This window comes from Falco cherrug, chromosome 8 (assembly GCF_023634085.1).
Source record: "Falco cherrug isolate bFalChe1 chromosome 8, bFalChe1.pri, whole genome shotgun sequence".
Lineage (NCBI taxonomy): Eukaryota > Metazoa > Chordata > Aves > Falconiformes > Falconidae > Falco > Falco cherrug.
The window spans coordinates 63,932,140-63,949,883 of NC_073704.1; the positions used below are offsets into that span (position 1 = coordinate 63,932,140).

General features: G+C 39.9%; 1 protein-coding gene across 3 annotated transcripts; it reads left to right on the plus strand.

The window, feature by feature from the left end:
• Window positions 1-138: 138 nt before the first annotated feature.
• Window positions 139-17,616, plus strand: HSPA4 (heat shock protein family A (Hsp70) member 4). Of its 3 annotated transcripts, none has more exons than XM_055718596.1 (19): window positions 139-393; window positions 4,431-4,488; window positions 6,152-6,292; window positions 6,982-7,104; window positions 7,562-7,661; window positions 8,068-8,201; window positions 9,927-10,171; window positions 10,555-10,631; window positions 10,922-11,073; window positions 12,066-12,172; window positions 12,503-12,636; window positions 13,102-13,283; window positions 13,675-13,764; window positions 14,263-14,415; window positions 14,920-15,045; window positions 16,005-16,112; window positions 16,418-16,537; window positions 16,937-17,098; window positions 17,356-17,616. In XM_055718596.1, the coding sequence occupies exons 1-19, from the start codon at window positions 287-289 to the stop codon at window positions 17,560-17,562; spliced, it is 2,526 nt and encodes an 841-aa protein (XP_055574571.1). In that variant the 5' UTR covers window positions 139-286; the 3' UTR covers window positions 17,563-17,616. The 3 variants fall into 3 exon arrangements, with proteins under 3 accessions (XP_055574571.1, XP_055574573.1, XP_055574572.1); XM_055718598.1 differs by lacking the exon at window positions 139-393 and adding an exon at window positions 481-605 and having other exon boundaries at window positions 6,216-6,292; XM_055718597.1 differs by lacking the exons at window positions 139-393; window positions 4,431-4,488 and adding an exon at window positions 5,137-5,357.
• The last annotated feature ends 128 nt before the right edge of the window (window positions 17,617-17,744 follow it).

The window sequence follows — 17,744 nt, forward strand, 5'->3', positions numbered from 1 at the left end:
CCACAGAAGCCGAGTGGGGAGGCCGAGACGCCCGCCCCGCCGCCGCGGAGGGGCGTGACCGCCGCTAGCCCCGCCCCGGGCGCGCTCCCGCGCCTGCGCCCTAGCGCCTGAGCGCAGTCTCGCGAGAGCTCGCCCCCCTCCTTTAAGCGCTCCGCTCGGCCGCGGCGCGACGGGATCTTTCGAGAAGTCCCCCCGCCCCGAGGAGGCAGCGCCCGCCGCCGCCGCGCATTTAAACGGGCCGAGCCGCCGCTCCTCAGGCGTCTCAGTCCTTTCGCTTCCTGTAGCCATGTCGGTGGTGGGCATCGATTTGGGTTTCCAGAGCTGCTATGTGGCCGTGGCGCGCGCTGGCGGCATCGAGACCGTCGCTAACGAGTATAGCGACCGCAGTACGCCGTGAGTGGGGCTTGGGGCGGGCCGCGCCGCTTTTCCGCCGTTGGCTGAGGTGCGGGGCTGAGGCGGCAGCCTCCCGCTGAGGGGAGGCGCCCGCGGGGCACGGGCCTGCTGCGGCGGCACGCTATCGGGAAGGGAGCGGGCCGGGCCGAACGGCCTCCGGAGTGCTGAGAGAAAGAAACGATGTCATGAGGCGAACGGGGAGAGGCGGCCGGGTGAGCCTCCGCGCCTTTCCGTGTAGTGTGATCAGTTTGTCCCCCTGGGGCAGGGCTGTGTGACCATCCAGGGGATGGGCGTCGCGAATAGGACGGAAAGCAGTCCAGTCTCTGGTGCCGGACCGAAGAGCCGTGGTTTCTGTGCTGGGCGCTCCCGGCGGCATGCCTGTCCGCTCTGCAGGCGGGGCCCTGCCCCCCGTGCCGCTGGGCTGGGGCGGCGAGCTGCGAGTGGCTCTGGGCGAGCGCCTTGGCCTGCCGCTGGGTCCGAGCTTGGAAAAGCTTCTTAGCAGCCTTCCCTTCAGCCTGTGTGTCTCTTTGTTCGACAGGGCTTCTCAAAAAAAAAAAAAGTAATTGCACTTGCTTGGCGTAACCGGTCTTTTAAACCCTCGCTTGAAACTAGGCACTGAGTTGAGGAGGGGATAGGGAAGCAGAATGTGAATGGATATACAGTGTCAGGCATCTGTTTCCCTGCGAAGGGGACTGACCAGTAGTGCAGTTTGCTGGTGAACTTGGTCTTCAAACACGTTATACTTTACAACCTGTGTAGTATATTTTAACTCTGCTTACATAAATAGGGCTCCCAACACATTTTTCAATACAGTGTGCACTGCCTATTTCTATCAAGAAACTTGCTAAGAAGGAGAGGGAGAACTGGGATAAAATTCTTCTAAGAATGAGTTGCAAAATAAAGGTGCAAAAGGAACTTCCAGTGCATCAGATCTGAAAGGGAACTGCTCGGAAAGCTGTATTAAAGTGTTTCAATATCTTCTCTTTATTTTTAAGCAGATACTGAAGTAAATGGCAGTCTTGTGAGATAATTGCGTTGTCTTTGGGGTTTTTCTTGTTTTGTAGTTGCTTGGGGTTTTTTTAGATCTCTTACATCTGTTTATAAACACTGGAGCCATAAAATGACCTTGCTCCTCATTAAACACTACTTTAGCTCTGTGCCTGTTACTGTCACTAAGCAATGAATAAACAGAGAAGGAAACTTTATTTGGTACCTGTGATAGAGTAAGGACTAGTTTCATAAGTATTCCTAATAATATGGAAGTTTTAAAGATGACATGTACTAAGAAGCTATTTTTTTAAAATTTCTAGCAGTCTTCTAATAGTTCTAGGTATCTGGCCCTCAGGAAGCTGGAGTTATGCTTATGTATATTTGAGGTATGAACACAAATAGCACTCATTGAAGGAGATGAGCTATACAAAGTATCTGACCCAATGCATCTTTCAGAAAATAATTCAGTTATGAAAGGCTGAAGTGAAATTGGAAAATATTAGCATATTGAAAATGATAGCTTTTCACAGGACTTTAATCCTCAAGTACTGTTCTGAGGGAATGCAGAAAAACATTCTGTAATATTAAAATAAATCCTTAACAATTAAGTGGCTATCTCTAAACAGAAAGCCTTGTTCAGGAAAGCAGTACTTAGCATTTCTTTACAGTGACCTGTGGGGAAAGTTGTGTAAGGTGTTGTGATGGGTTGCCTTAGGACTCTGCCTATGGTCAGGGTTAAAAACTGTTTTCTATGACATACAAGTTTTGGGAAGGATTAGCAGATACATCTTATTATAATCATTTGTATTGGTAAACAATACTGTGAATGTATTGTACTTAGTTCAGTAGCACAGATGATGCTGTCACTGAACTTCTATAATGCTACATGAATTCTTCCAGAATCCTGTAAAACTTGAATTTGTATCTCCAAAAGCAGTGCAAAAATGTTTGTCTTTGAATGTGATAATTCTTAAAGTAGGAAAGTGGTAGAGAGAAAGGTAGTAAAAAATGTAAGGTAGTTTCATTATCTCCCTAGAGATGAAGGGACTTAAGTTAAAGAGGTGTAACTGATCTTTGGAAGCTGGTGCAGACCCTCAGTGTAGAGGAAGTGTGACAGGGAAGGTCCTCGGAGAAGGTGATATCAGGTGTGAGGGTTGGGGTGAAGTAGTGCCTGCAGGTGTGTTAACAGAGCTCATAGCTCTGCTTAAGCTGCTCCATTAGACCTCTGATGACCTTCACTGTGATTGTTTCTACTTAAAATGCTATGGTTAGTTACTCAACTTCCAGTAAACCATGTAATAGTATAACTTGTCTTTAATGAGTTAGCTGTGGTGAACTGATTTGGGGAATGAGACTGGCTGAAAGTTCTTCCTTACCCCTCTTTTCAGTTTAACTTACCTCTGTGCTGTGTCCCTCTGTGGCTCCCCAACGCTGTTAGGAGCCAGGGTCAACTCTGTACAAGGGTTGGGGTGGACAGAATGGGAAGGACTAGGGCCAAGTAAAAACATCCCACCTGTCTAGCTGCAGCTCCCCAGAGACACTTGCCTGTTCATAAAGCCAAGCATATTTAAGAATAATGTATGTGCTTAAGGGTTTTATTCTCTGTATATCATATGGAAGCCTGTATGTTTGATTACTGTATATCTCCTTTTGTGGAGGGGGGGCTTCTACCTTGAGGTTTTAGTCTGGCAGGCTTAAAGAAATCTATAATCTAAATTAGTGGATTTGTGGTGAATGGGGGCTGATGGCTTGTGAATTTAGCAGTGAAGCAGATGGAATTTTTTTTTGTCCAGGAGAAAAGCAACAATTTATGTTTGTCTTAATTTACCCTGGTCTACAGGAAGGAATTAATAACTACCTTTCTGTTCAGGGCCTGTTAGATATTTTTTTTAGCTGTACGCTCCGCAGCTCCTGTTCCCTTAGTATGGGCCTTAGGGTCTACTTAGCATAGAACTTCCTCACTTCTTGTGAAGTGATCCTTGAATAATTGTTTCAAATAACATTTCTGAATGAATCTGTTAATTCTTTTGCAGCATAGGCTTTAGGGTGGGCCTTCTTTAATTTAAGTTATTAATAAATTGGAAGAAGATATGAAACCAGTGCAATTATATCACTAGTTAGTCTTCAGTTCTGATTTTGACAATTTCTATTTGGAATACCAATTCTAAACCTCAGACTGAGCTGGAATTTGTTTCTTAAGGCATAATCCTGCTGTAAAGCAAATTCTTGACCTGCTGCATAGAGGGTAGCTTAATTGTGCTGTTAATATGTTGTATGAACGGTAAAGATCTGCTTGACTAATAGCATTTTTTTCCCCCAGTAAGTTCACCTCAATGGTATGAGGAACTTGGATTAGGGGGCTGGATTTAATTTTGTTAGATATCTAAATCAAAAGGCTTAACAGGACTATGAATTTTTCCAAAAAGGAGGGATTTTCTTTGTCTCTTCCAGAGCTACAGGCTGTCACAAAGTAGTTTGAAGTAAAGTATGATTTTTTTTTTTCCCCTGTTATCTACATTATTTCAGTGAGTACAGACGAAACTCATAAACACCAATCTTTCTGTGCAGGTTTTCTTCCTGCTCTTGAAGGGGTTTGCAAAGCTGGAAGCTTAGTTACATTTGGTATAGGTGTGTAGGAAGGTTTTTCTTAATATCTGATTTAACTCATGTATTTCTTCTGAACAGTTGCAGATTTCCTGTATGATTAGCAAACAGCTTTGAGTGGCTTAGATTTATGGGTAATTACTGAGATAAAGGGACTCTACCCAATTATTGCATAGCTGTAAAGCTTGAAGTAGCATGAGTAAGCTTGGGTTTGGTGCTATCTTGCAGTGAGGAGCATTGCTGTTCTAATTGAACTTAGTGCTTTTTTCTTTCCAGAATTCACAGAATGTTCCGTGCACATGTTGCAGTGAGGGACCAACTTACTTTAAACAGTATTTGGTCCATTAAGAATCTCTAGTCTGATTATTATCAACACTTCTTAAGAAAGAGATGCAGTGCAGTTCTAGCAATCACTTAACTGGCCATCTTTCTTGTTATTACAGATCATGTATAGCCTTTGGACCCAAGAATCGCTCAATTGGTGCTGCAGCTAAAAGCCAGGTGAGTGTATAGTTTGGGTAAAAGCAACTGCAGTAGTCAAGAATCAGATTAGTGAATGTATTTATCACTGAAGATTACAAATGTCTCTGACCTGGTGTCCTAGTGTCTCTGTAACTGTAACGAACAGCTGAGCTGAATTCAGCTGTTCAGCATGTAATGCTGCTTTGTCATCTTGGATAGGAATCTAAGGGTTGGTTATTGTACATAGTGAAATGTACAAAACCCCCACCTCTTAAAAAAATCAGTATTATCAGGATTTCTTTTTTTGGTTGCAAATGTAAGTTCTAAAGCTAAGCAGTAGTGTTTCACCCTACCTTAGCTTGTTCCAGTTTGTGTGTGTTACGATAGCTTTTAATTATGTGACTACATTCTGTAGAATTCCATTAAGTGCATAGTTTTGGCTGGAAGGGGACACACTTGAATGTAAAGTATGTGTAGCTTTCTTGACTCTTTGTTATTGTATTGCAACCTAAATATCTTGAGCATTCTTGCTCATACTTTTAAGTTTCTCTTGGTGTAGGTAGATAAATATGATTTAAGGACTGAGAAGAAGTTAAGCTGACTTGTCTGGCTTATGACATTTGGGTCCTGCTGTATTGTATCTTGTGTTGCTGTGAAACCCCTATAAAACATTATCTTTTTTTGAAGTCCTCTACAGGAAGTGACTATTCAAACACTTGGTTTTTCTTAGCCTAAAATACCTAGAGATGTGTGAAGATTCATTATCTAGAATACAAAAATGACTGGACACAACCATGTTATTCAAGAACAGAACAACTGTACTAGAACTAAATACAGATGTTTTTTCTGGAATTGAGTGTCTGCTTAGTTAAAGAAATTCATTGATACAGAGATCCAGTAGAGATGAGGTACGTCCTGCAGAAACTAAACCTACAGAAAATCAAAACCAGGTTACTTAGGAAATAGAGACTTGACTGAAACTGAATCACAGGTAAATGTTATGTGGTACAGTGCTTGTGTGCTTTGTCAACTCCTGCAGTTTTTTTCAGGATGTGTATTGCTGTAATGTAAAGGAAAGAATTTAAAAAGTTTACTTGCACTACATGAAAACAATCTATAATTATTTTTCACCTCTGTTTGCACTGATCTCTGCTATTAATAAAAGATAATACACCTTTTGTCAGTTGAATCAAGTTGACAGTATAGTCTTGAGGCCCTCTTGACTCTTTAAAACTTCATGATGAAGGTCATTGAGCTGTTTTGTGAGAATCTGTTGACTGTCACATGCATGTGATGCACCTGAACTGGAGCTTACATCAATATGCTTGTTATGTTTGCAAAATTACTGGCTGCAGCACAATAGAAAGGTAGGATGGTAGGAAACAGATGAATGGAGAAAGATGCTTTGCTAACACTTGTAAAGTGTTTCCTACACATAAACTATGAAACTGAGTGGTGTGTTAAAAAATTCTTGATAGAATCTTGGCTCTGCTTTCTAGCATACATTTTATTTTAAGTCTAAAATTCCTGTAGGTTACCTGAGCAGTCAGAGGGAGGCGGCCTTCTAGCAACTACCTTGATATCATTAAGATACAACTGACAAAAATATTATGGTGAAAGAAGCATGATAACAAAGCTCTGTTTTCTGTTTGAAATTCAAATGTTCCCTGACATATTGTATTAAAGATTTCTTTTCCTTTAGGTTATTTCAAATGCAAAGAATACAGTACAAAGTTTTAAAAGATTTCATGGTCGTGCATTCTCAGATCCCTTTGTTCAAGCTGAAAAAGCAAGCCTTGCGTATGAACTTGTCCAGCTGCCAGCAGGCTCAACTGGCATCAAGGTAAGCCTGGCATACTTGACAAAGAGCCAGAGGAGGAAACTTTATCAGTTTCCTTCTTTCTTTTGAATCTGCTTGATGTAGTTTGTGTACCCTTGTGGATGAAAAGCCTTAAATAAGGAATAAAAGGCTAATGATGCAGGTAGTCTCACCAGGTATTAGGTGAGACTTTTTTTTTTAGTTAGTTTCTCTGCCTTGCAGAGCTGGTCCCACATGAACTGCTTTAGCAGTACTTTCTTCCTATGGTGAATTTGGAAGGCGAGCTGCTTGACCAGTATACATACTTAGCTGCTGTCCAGATTCTACAAGGGTGTGTAAGGAGTCAGCTTAGTATTTCAGGTGATGTGGTTAAAGATTTGGGTTTTTTCAACAGTGGCTGAACTTCTGATTAGGATTTTAGCCATAACATTATTATACTCCAAAACAGTAGGGGAAAAGGCATCCTAGGCATTTTCTAGCAGTTGTGATTAAAAGAAAAAAACCAAAATCTGTGTATGTGAATTTACATGTGCATTCCAGTGTTTATCTTCTAAACTGATCTGCACAAGCTAGGCTATTGAAGAGAAGGTTGTATAGAGCTGCATTACTACTTAAGCTTGCTCTTAGTAAAAACAGTTCCTTGCATCTGTTTCTTGTGTTTGTAGAACATGGTTTTTGCTGTAGTGTAATGTGTGCACAATTTTTATTTGAAGGCCATGTATATGGGAGAAGAAAGAAACTTTACTATTGAACAGGTGACAGGAATGCTTCTTACCAAACTAAAAGAGACTGCTGAGAATGCACTTAAGAAGCCTGTAGTTGACTGTGTTGTTTCTGTAAGTATGTGATAGTAAGTTTTACGTATTTGATTAGTATCTTAAACTGAGATGACTGCAGTATTAAATTGCCTGTGAAACCTGAATTTCAGGTATTTGTCTGCTCTGTTTAAAACTGGATCTTATTCACATGTTTTTTCTTCAAAACTGGACTTGCTTCATTAATGGTAAAATGTCTTAAATTGCTGCTAATGAGAAGCATAAATAATATTTTATACCTCTTTCTGGTTCTTTACTCCTAAAATGAGTGGCTTGCAGGACAGAATGGAAAAAGATTCACAAAATAACTTTGTCCTCATGTAATGTCTTCTGTGCTTATTCTGTTGCAACTGAAACTAACACTAAATCTGAAGGGTACATCAGCTGGACTCTATACTGGCTCTCTATACACACTTGTAACTATTAGCTAAAGATTACTCTTCTAAATGCTATTATTAGCTGTCTAATCTTCTTGCAGGTTCCTTCTTTCTACACAGATGCGGAAAGAAGATCTGTGATGGATGCTACACAGATCGCTGGTCTCAACTGTCTGAGACTGATAAATGAAACAACTGCAGGTAATGCCTTACTATCTCTCCCTCACTTAATGTTGTGGGTTTATTAGCTAAAAGGGCTTTTAATCTGTCAGTGATCCATGCCCCTCTGGAATTACTGCTGGTTTTGTAAATTGAAAATTGATTAGTTGATTGTAAAGCTTCTTAATCTCTGGTCTGTTTTTTCATTGCTTTAGAGGCATAAAGATATTTCTTGAATATCTGTTTTTAAGCAGCGTAGCCCTTCCTACTAGCTGCATTGTGTTCTTTCATGTTCCTTTGGCATTGGGAATTTCATTTAATGAGATACTGATTTCTGTAGCTTGAAAAATAAGATGAAATGCTAATGCTGTTTGCTGATGTACCATTTATTTTTTAAGGAATTGCAAAACAATGTCCTAATTATACTCTTCAACTTGTTTCTGTGTAGTTGCCCTAGCATATGGAATCTATAAGCAAGACCTGCCTGCCTTGGAAGAGAAGCCACGGAATGTTGTTTTTGTGGATATGGGGCATTCTGCATATCAAGTTTCTGTTTGTGCATTCAACAAAGGAAAACTGAAAGTAAACAGTCTGTTATGCATCCATTTTAATTACCAGTAGAAACATTCATCAGTGCCTACATGGATGGTGACAGGCAGGCTTGCCTGTCTTGACACAAGTGTGTCCAGACAGCTCAATTCATAGTCTTAAAACAGCACTTTGTCTGGAGTTAAGTAGGGCAGGGAACTAGAGAGCTTTTGAGTAGTATGTGGAGGAAGCAAATATGCCTTAATCAGCAGACTTTAGCAAAGAATAAAAAAACTGGATTCAATTGTTTATTTGGAAATTATCTCACTGAATGCTGCTTTCAAAAATACTCAGCTCAGTAATGAGATCTAGCATTAAACTAGGAATTCCTAGAATGGTGTAAGTGACTTTTTTTAACACTCATGGTGCTCATGTAGTAAAAACATTCTTAATTACTTTAAGCTGCAAATGAAGTAAAGTGAGTTAGTCTACTTCTAAGTGTAAGTTGCCAAAGTATTATTGTTTTCCAGCAAATAGTAGCATTTCTTAGTTGGCTTTTTTTGTGATGACAATCTGGACTTCTGCAGTTCCAGTAACTTTCTCTTAATCAGCTAGAGAAACACAAACTTTAAAGGTTGAGGTAGTGAAATGAGGAGAAAGCTGAAAACGTTAGTTTTGTTGTGGTTCTGTTTCCATCCTGTGAGGAAACAACCTACATCATGTTCCTCTCGGATTTGTCATTTAAACTTTGAAACCATAGAAGTATGGCAGGGATGCTTTTGAGTATAGAATGGAGAGCTGGATGGCAAGGCAGCTAAAACTGTGTAGAGACCAAATCTAGTCTTAAGGTGCATTGAGAATAATGTGATACTGTACTGAAATCCTACAACAGAATGATTTCTTGTGAACTGTAAATTTTTTTTTTTAGGAATAGATGTTTAAGGAGTAAATCAGCTGAGGTGGATGGGCTACAGATGTTCTTTGCAGATAATTCCTTCATCAGAACTAAGCACCTATTTGCAAAAGTTACTAACAATCTCTTAATGTTTTATTTTTAGCTTGGTGTAGGCATGCTCTAGCCTTGTGAGGCATCAAATATTAAAACTGGGATATGATTCAAACTGACAGTGGCTAAGCAGAATTTGGAAACTCTGATGGTCTGCTTAAGAGTACAAATTACTAAGCAAATAGGGCAAGGCTTAACACAATCTTTCTAAATTTCTTTTGAAAGTTGTCACCTCACTGAAGGACGGCTGGGTGCCTAAGGCTGCTTTTTAGCATTTGAGATGGCAGATGTGTGTGTTCTTGGGTTTGTTTTCCTCCTCCTGGAGGAGGAAATTTTAGGCTTTAAAAATAAAGCATCTCTTAAGATGTGTACAGCTATTACTGAAGTTGTGATCCACATAAACTATCAGGTTTTAGTAATGCAATTGCTACTTGAATTGCCCTGAAATAGAAGAATAGCTTAATTGTTGCCAGCAGTGTGCATGAAATGTGAAAGATGAGTATAGGACATAGGCTTGTTGTTTGGGATAAATTAGGCTTCTAGGTGAGGCTTATCACTGGTGATGGCAGAGGCAGAATAAAAGTGAGCTGTAATGGGTTTCTTTCTGTTACGGTCACATTAGTATAAGTCTTCCTCCATAGTAATGTTGGAATACGTGCTTTGATTTAAAGTTGGGCTGCATGTGAAACAAATGCTTTGACATTAAGTTCTCATTGGTTTTGCTGAGATAATGACAAATTGCACTATTACTGAAGAGTTAAATTTTTTTTAAGGTTCTTGCTACATCATTTGATACAACACTTGGAGGCAGGAAGTTTGATGAGATGTTAGTTGAATACTTTTGTGAAGAATTTGGAAAGAAATACAAACTAGATATCAAGTCAAAGATTCGTGCGTTGTTGAGGCTATACCAGGAATGTGAAAAACTGAAAAAACTGATGAGTGCCAATGCCTCTGATCTCCCGATGAACATAGAATGCTTCATGAATGACATAGATGTCTCTGGAACAATGAACAGGTAACGCTTATACTTTTTCAAATGTAAGCTTTAGTGCCCTTTGTTCAGGTTGCTTTGGTCAAGAAAGAAACTTAGGAGGTGTAAGAACTGGCACTTTATACTTCCCTCCAGTCCTAACATGCAGAGGTGCTTATCAAAATGATGTTTAGAAACTGGTCAGTGGCCTTGAGTTAAGAGCAGGGCTGTGGATGTTGCATCTAGATTACTAAAACCAAGTTTGTCTGGGAGAATGTGCTAAATAAATATAAAACTAGGACTGGGGGCAGAAGACACTGCAGTATGTAGTTAAAATGGCGTTTTTTTCAATTTTGGCATCCTGTTGTATTTGCAGTATTAACTTGCTTATGGTATACTGCAGCTCTGTTTATGGCTTCTTCCAACAGAAGCAAATTTTTAGAGATGTGTGATGGACTCCTTGCAAGAGTAGAACCACCCCTTCGCAGTGTGCTGGAGCAAGCCAGTAAGTGTATGCGCATTCTCTATTCTGCATACAGAAAGGAGACAGGCTTCCTTTGGGTGTTGACAGAACCTGGACAGATGGTTTTAGCATAGCGAACAATTTCTTGCTTAGCAGTTACAGGCTTTCTAAAACTTCTTGCACAAGCTAAGATCTGAAATTCTTACTGCTTAGAAACTTACAGACCAACCATTATTCTAAGCTTGTTCCATAAAACTTCTAGTTTATGATGTCAGGATATTAAAAAAATGTAGAAACACTTAATCTGTAAAACCTGTCTGACTCCCTTCTAGAGTTAAAGAAGGAAGATATTTATGCAGTAGAAATAGTCGGTGGTACCACAAGAATCCCTGCTGTAAAAGAGAAGATCAGTAAATTTTTTGGCAAAGAAGTCAGTACAACTTTGAATGCGGATGAGGCTGTTGCACGAGGTTGTGCACTGCAGGTAAAAAGTGCTGTTTGTTTTAGCTGTGAGTATTTTTACTGAAATCCATAAATATTTGAGCCAGAGTCCACATGTAACATGAAAGATACTTAATGTGTATCATAGAATGCATTCAGATAAGCTTTTGGAAAGTGGTTGGAAGAATGAGAATAGCAGCTCAGGTGATTCCTTTGTGCTGTTCTAAGCCAAATCGGTGGATCAGTGTAGCTTGATGAAACGTGTACACTGCTTCTATTGTGGCTGGAAACTGGGAGTTTGATAAAGCTCTCATGTTTTCTCTTCTAGGCTCCTTTGGGGGCCTAGGTTAAACATGCAGAAACTGGAGTGTTTTGGGGTTTTTGTGGTGTATGGTTTCTTACAGCACTGTCAACTTGTGATATGGCAATTGCTTAATGTAGATGGAAGTGAAAGCTGTTCTTGCTGATGGAAACCTTTTCCCTGAGCTGGAGTCAATCACTGTTAAATAGCTTAAGCAGTAGTTAAGTATTTTACTAGTGCTACCACCTATTAAATGTACCTTCATTTTGCCCTGATCACCTCATTTCTCTCTTCAAATGTTTAATGTGTGCTTACAGCTCCGTTCCATCAATGGTATGAACTAGCTGTTGGAATCTGCTTAAAGATAATTTTGTGTTACAGTAGGCAAAAAGCCTGGTATTACTGTCACTCTAAAAAGTAAATTTAATTTTCTGACTTCTTATGTTGGCACTAAAAATTTGGTAGCCTAACCCTGGCAAACCAAACACCATGATGACTCTAAACGTTGTGTATTTCCATTTTCAGAGTGAACAGACTGTGTAACAGCTCCCTGACAAGGAAGGGTATATACAAGCTTCCAGTGCCTATTATGCAGATCCCACATCTATCAGTATTAGTCTCTCTTAACCTAGAGTAAATCTACATATTAAGCAGCATAAATAGCTGCTTGCTGAATTAAACTGCTATTCACCTGAAGCTTGAATGTTTGTAATACGGTTTTGGTGCTCTTTCAGTGTGCTATTTTATCCCCGGCTTTCAAAGTGAGAGAATTTTCTATCACGGATTTGATACCATATTCTATTTCTTTACGATGGAATTCACCAGCAGAAGAAGGGTTAAGGTAAAAGCTCAATCTTCTTGTATGATTACACACATCCTAAAACTAAGTGATGACAACTAGAGTAAATAATGCTTTTAGAAACAGTGCCTGTTTAAAAAATCAAATTTTGATACTTTGTTTTGTTTTCTACTGTCACTAACTTTCGAAAAAAGTATTGAGTGGCAGTTTAGCACTTCCTGTGTGGCTGTTGGTCTTACTTTAACCTAAAATGTTAGGCTTTTACCACTTCTTCAAAAAGCTTTTCCTTAAGATATGAGTATATAAAAATTTTTATTAACTTCATTGGATTCATTATTCCACATAGTGAATAAATGCTGTCTTCTCTTGCAGTGACTGTGAGGTCTTTCCCAAGAACCATGCTGCTCCATTTTCTAAGGTCCTCACATTCTACAGAAAGGAACCTTTTACTCTTGAGGCATACTACAGTTCTCCCAAGGAGCTGCCTTACCCAGATCCTGCTATAGGTTAAGACCATTCTATAGCTTTAAGCTTTGTTAATAGTGTCTTATACATGTTTGGTACTTTCTGCTGTCTACATAGCCTGGAAAGGGCAATCTACTGCCAGTGCTGTAGAGATAGGTTTCCAAATTCAGGGATCCACAGTAAAAGAGTAACAAATTTTATGGACAAGTAGGTTAAATAAAGAGCATCCTAATGCTGGAACAAATGTGAAAGGGGCATACTGAGATTTGTGCAGTCTCTTGCTTTGATACAAGTAGCACTAGCTTTTACAGTGTACTGTAGAGAATTTCTAGTAGCCATGTATCCTAGCATTGCTGAGTAAAGAATTGAATTGTTTGACTTCAGTAGGATTTGACAATCCTCTGAGCACGTGGCAGTGATCCATTGTCAGAAACAGTTAGGTTTTACTTTACATCTAGTGATTAAGTTAATCAAATGGTATGGGTTTTTTCTCTGGTTTTGCTTAGCTCACTTCTTGGTTCAGAAAGTCACTCCTCAAACAGATGGATCCAGTTCAAAAGTGAAAGTCAAAGTCAGAGTAAACATCCATGGTATCTTCAGTGTTTCAAGTGCATCTTTAGTGGAGGTTCATAAATCTGATGAGAGTGAAGAGCCTATGGAGACGGATCAGCATGCAAAAGAGGAGGAGGTAATAAATTTTGTTGCTCCTAGTTACTTAGAAAACTGAAGCACAATTGCCCAGGGTCTGGGAAGGTTCTAAGACTTGTATAAGGATTTAGTAGACCTGTCCAGCAACTAATTATCAAGGTGTGATTAAGCACTAATTTAAGTATGTTACAGCAATGACAGAACTCTTGAAACCAGGACTGTGAGGTATAGATGAAATTCTTAACCATGGAGCTGTTGCTTGCCTATAAGCCTAGAAGCTTATAATTTCTGCCTTGAGGCTCTACTTCAGTTTTCATTCTGTTTATTTTGCCCAAAGAGCATTAGGTGTAAGTGATCAGCCTAGGAATGGAAGCAATCATTGTTGTACGAGTCTTCTAATATGTCAAATTGGATCTCTTTATGAATTTCAGAAGATGCAGGTAGACCAGGAAGAGCAACAAAAGACTGAAGAACAACAGCAGGCCCAGCCTGAAAATAAGGCAGAATCTGAAGAAATGGAGGTAACAAACATTTCAGACTTCTGTTTCCTTACAGGATACTTCTGGAAGACTTATGAGCACATGTAGTGTGTGAGCATATTTAATACCTTTGTAGCTCTGGAAGCTAAACTTCTATTTGCATATATTTGTAGTCTAGCAGTTAGAGCTGTAGAAGTACATGAGTGGCATGGATAATTGCAGACCTGTGAAGTGGCATGTACTGATAAAACGGGTGAACTCTCCTGTTCGTAAAAGAAATAATCATTCAGTTCTCAGTAACTTACTAGAATAGTGTTCTACTGCAAGCACCATTGCCCTGTGAATGTAGTCAGTGTGCCCTGAAAGGGTCAGTAGCTGTGCTAATTGTCTCTGATTTCAGCAGCTGAAGTGTCAGAATGCCAGGGTAGTATGTAGCTCTGATGTTGAGGTGTACTAACTCAGTAACACTTTTTCCATTGTAAGTCTTGAATATTCAACTTTGATGCAGTTTTTTACTTCAGATGTATTCCTTCAATTCAGACTTCTCAGGCTGACTCAAAAGACAAGAAAGTGGATCAACCACCTCAAGCCAAGAAGGCAAAAGTAAAGACTACTACGGTGGACCTTCCCATTGAGAATCAGTTGGTGTGGCAGATAGGGAAAGACATGCTGAACTTATTCATTGAGAATGAGGTAAACTCTTACTTGCCAAAGCTAAAAATTCTATTAGCTGGGCTCCAGAAACTTTGCTGTTCATTAAACGTGGTTAATGGTGATCAAGGGGGAAAAACACACCAGTTGCATGGGTGGTTGGTTTGTTGTCTGTTTTTGAGGTGAACAACAGTGCCTCATGGAGCCAAAATACATTTTTCCTGTAAAGTGAATGCCATAACTCTTACTAAAGAGGTGTTCTGCAGGAAAGCTAGGTCACAGGGTGGTCATCTCCAAAATCACCTGCAGTTCCAAGATACTTGGCTGCTACCATCAGGGTGAAGGTTGCTCAACCAGAGCAAGATTGTTCCATACTGTGCTGGATATCCCACCAAAACTGAAATTTAGTTTTTGTGTATGTGCTTTGTTTAAAACAGTTCTGTAAATCACAGTATGTCAAACTTACGCTTTTGCTAACAAGGTATCCTGGTAATAAATGTTAATTATTTAACTCATTAGTTAACTAATTTTACAACTTGTTTACAGGGTAAAATGATAATGCAGGACAAGCTTGAGAAAGAGAGGAATGATGCCAAGAATGCAGTGGAAGAATATGTGTATGATATGAGAGACAAACTCTGTGGTATTTATGAGAAATTTGTTAGTGAAGATGTAAGTATTACTAGCTTGTTTGTACTCTAATACATTTTGTTACAATGAACAGTTATAGTCTAAAACACAGTATCCAATAAAAGTCTGAAGTTATTAAACTATTTTCAGACTTTGTTTGGAGAAATAGCTTTTAAGCTTTCTGGCTATGAAGATAACCTAAATGTGGCCCAAGTACAAGCAGGTGGTACCCAGGATATTTTGGGTGCTCTTTTTCAAAACAGTTGCAGCAATAAAGATATTATCAGAGCATGTGTTTGCAGACTGAAACAGAGTAGGAACACTTGCACAATTGTTTCAAGGCAACCTATTCTATTTGGACCCTTTGTCAGTATTTAGTGACAGTTTAAGATTACAAAAAAAAACCAAACCACCATAGCTAGGAACATAATAGGTGGGATTAGTCTGACTAAATCTGGGCACTTGCATCTGAACAGGTTGCCTAAAAATTTCTTGATATTATTAATTAGCTCTCCCTGTTGTACTGAAGGAACTTGGTGTATAATTAATAGAATTCTAAGCTAGGCGACTGCACTAATCGGGTGAATCACTCAAAGATTATAGCAGGAGCCTTGCCAGCAGGGTGTCTGCAGAGCCTAGATACCCATATTGGAGCTAAAACTGGAGAAAGTTAAGTGAGATTCATGACACCTTTGAAGAGTTTCCTCTTTTCAGTGACTTGCTCGTACAGTGATGATGAAAATGTGAAGGGGGGAAGACAGGCTTTTATGCGGCAGTATTGATGTGAACAGTGGGTGTTGTGGATGGTGCTTCCTCTGGCCTGCTCTCCACCACAAAGCCAAACTGAAGGATTTTACTTACTATTTTTCACTTGAATAGGATAGTTTCAGACAGTTCTTTACGCTCTAAAAATGTAACCCTTCCAGAAAGGTTCCAAATACTTCATACTGTCTGCCATCTAATAGAATCCTCATCTATCTATTTTGTGTGGATTACTTCAGGATCGGAATAGTTTCACACTGAAGCTGGAAGATACAGAAAACTGGCTTTATGAAGATGGTGAAGACCAACCCAAGCAAATTTACATTGACAAGTTGGCAGAGCTGAAGGTAAGTAGTTCTGGCATTCCAATAGGAATTTACTGAATCTAGAGAACTACTGAATTTGGAGAACTTTCCTCACACAGAAGCTGCCATGGGTCTGCTGATTCAGAGATAAGCACTGGTAGCTACTTTGTTTGCTTACGAAGTATACAAGGAGCAGATCTCCAAAGGACCTGTAATGTTACAGGGTTGAGGGAGACTCAGTCCTGTCTGTTCCAGGGAGCTCAGGAATGTTGGTGTTTCCTGTCTGATCTTGCAGAATCTTACTGTGTTGCTGCATGGATTTTGATACCTGTTGTGCTTTGGTTTAGGCATTGGGTCAACCTATTCAGGCAAGATTTCAAGAATCGGAGGAAAGACCAAAAGCATTTGATGACTTGGGAAAGCAAATTCAACAGTACATGAAAACAGTTCTTGCATTCAAAGCTAAGGTATTTCCATACTTAATTTCTGGCAAATGCAAGGAAGTGGTACAGATCTCTTCGGAGTTCTGAGTAAGCTCTGCCAGACAAAAAGCTGGTACAACCTCCTGGCTAGCTTGTGAGTTTCCCATATTTATGGTATTTTCAGAAGTGGATGCTGGCTTGAGAACTTGATGGTCTTTCTAATCAGGTGTTGGTTTCCTCATGGAGGGAAAATGTCAGCAGCAGAACTTCACTTCTCAGATTAGAGCTGTGGGTGATCAGCTTTACTTGCTTTGCTAACCAGAACAGCTTTCTGGCTAAATAGTCTTTTTAGTATTTTGAAGGTAAAAGTGTGAAGAAATAAGCACACAGATTACATGTTCAAAACAAATACTTGCACAGCTACTACTGATTTGGCTGTTTCAGGATGAACAATATGACCATCTAGATGAAGCAGATGTAGCTAAAGTGGAGAAGAGTGCAAATGAAGCTATGGAGTGGATGAACAATAAACTTAATCTTCAAGACAAGAGAAGTCTTACTTTGGACCCAGTTATAAAAGCTAAAGACATAGAAGCTAAAACTAAAGTAAGTCTTTCTACATAATCCTCTGTTTCCATGAATCCTTATATTTGTGGTCAGAGGGAAACTGAGCTGAGCAGTCTGTGTTAGAAAGATGGTGGTTGGGTGTTAATCTCTTAAACTTGTCTTGGGGAGCATCAGCCATGACTTGAATATCCACCTGGTGCTGTCAAAAGTGAGCATGAGCAAGAGGTTCAGGTACAACTGCTGGTAAATAAAAAATTTCTAACAGGCTTTTTCTTTTTATTTCTGTGGTTTTCTAGGAATTGACAAGTATTTGTAATCCCATAGTCAGAAAACCAAAACCCAAAGTTGAACTCCCCAAGGAGGAACAGAAGCCAGCAGAGCCCAACGGCCCGGTGGAAGGGCAGGGAGAAGCCAGCACTGGGTCCCAGGCTGCTGACCAGGGCACTGCTGCCAGTGCCCCCACAGCCACAGAGAAGAAGCTTCCTGAAATGGACATTGACTGAATTTCAGCACTTGTTTATATTATTGCAAACTACAATAAAGCTTTAAGTTGTCAACTTTGTATGTTCTAAATACAGGTTGAAGCAAGTGAATACCACAGCACTCCTCGTAACTCTTGGAGAGCTTTGGTCAGTGCATCAGGTCAGAATGCCTAGGGAGCTAGTGCCCCAGTCACATGAGCTCA

Excerpts from the sequence above, each read along its gene's own strand:
- HSPA4 (XM_055718596.1), top strand. The coding sequence starts at position 287 with ATGTCGGTGGTGGGCATCGATTTGGGTTTCCAGAGCTGCTATGTGGCC. Across the intron at positions 16,113-16,417 it reads ACAAGTTGGCAGAGCTGAAG|GCATTGGGTCAACCTATTCA; the intron begins GTAAGTAGTTCT and ends GCTTTGGTTTAG. Across the intron at positions 16,538-16,936 it reads TTCTTGCATTCAAAGCTAAG|GATGAACAATATGACCATCT; the intron begins GTATTTCCATAC and ends TGGCTGTTTCAG.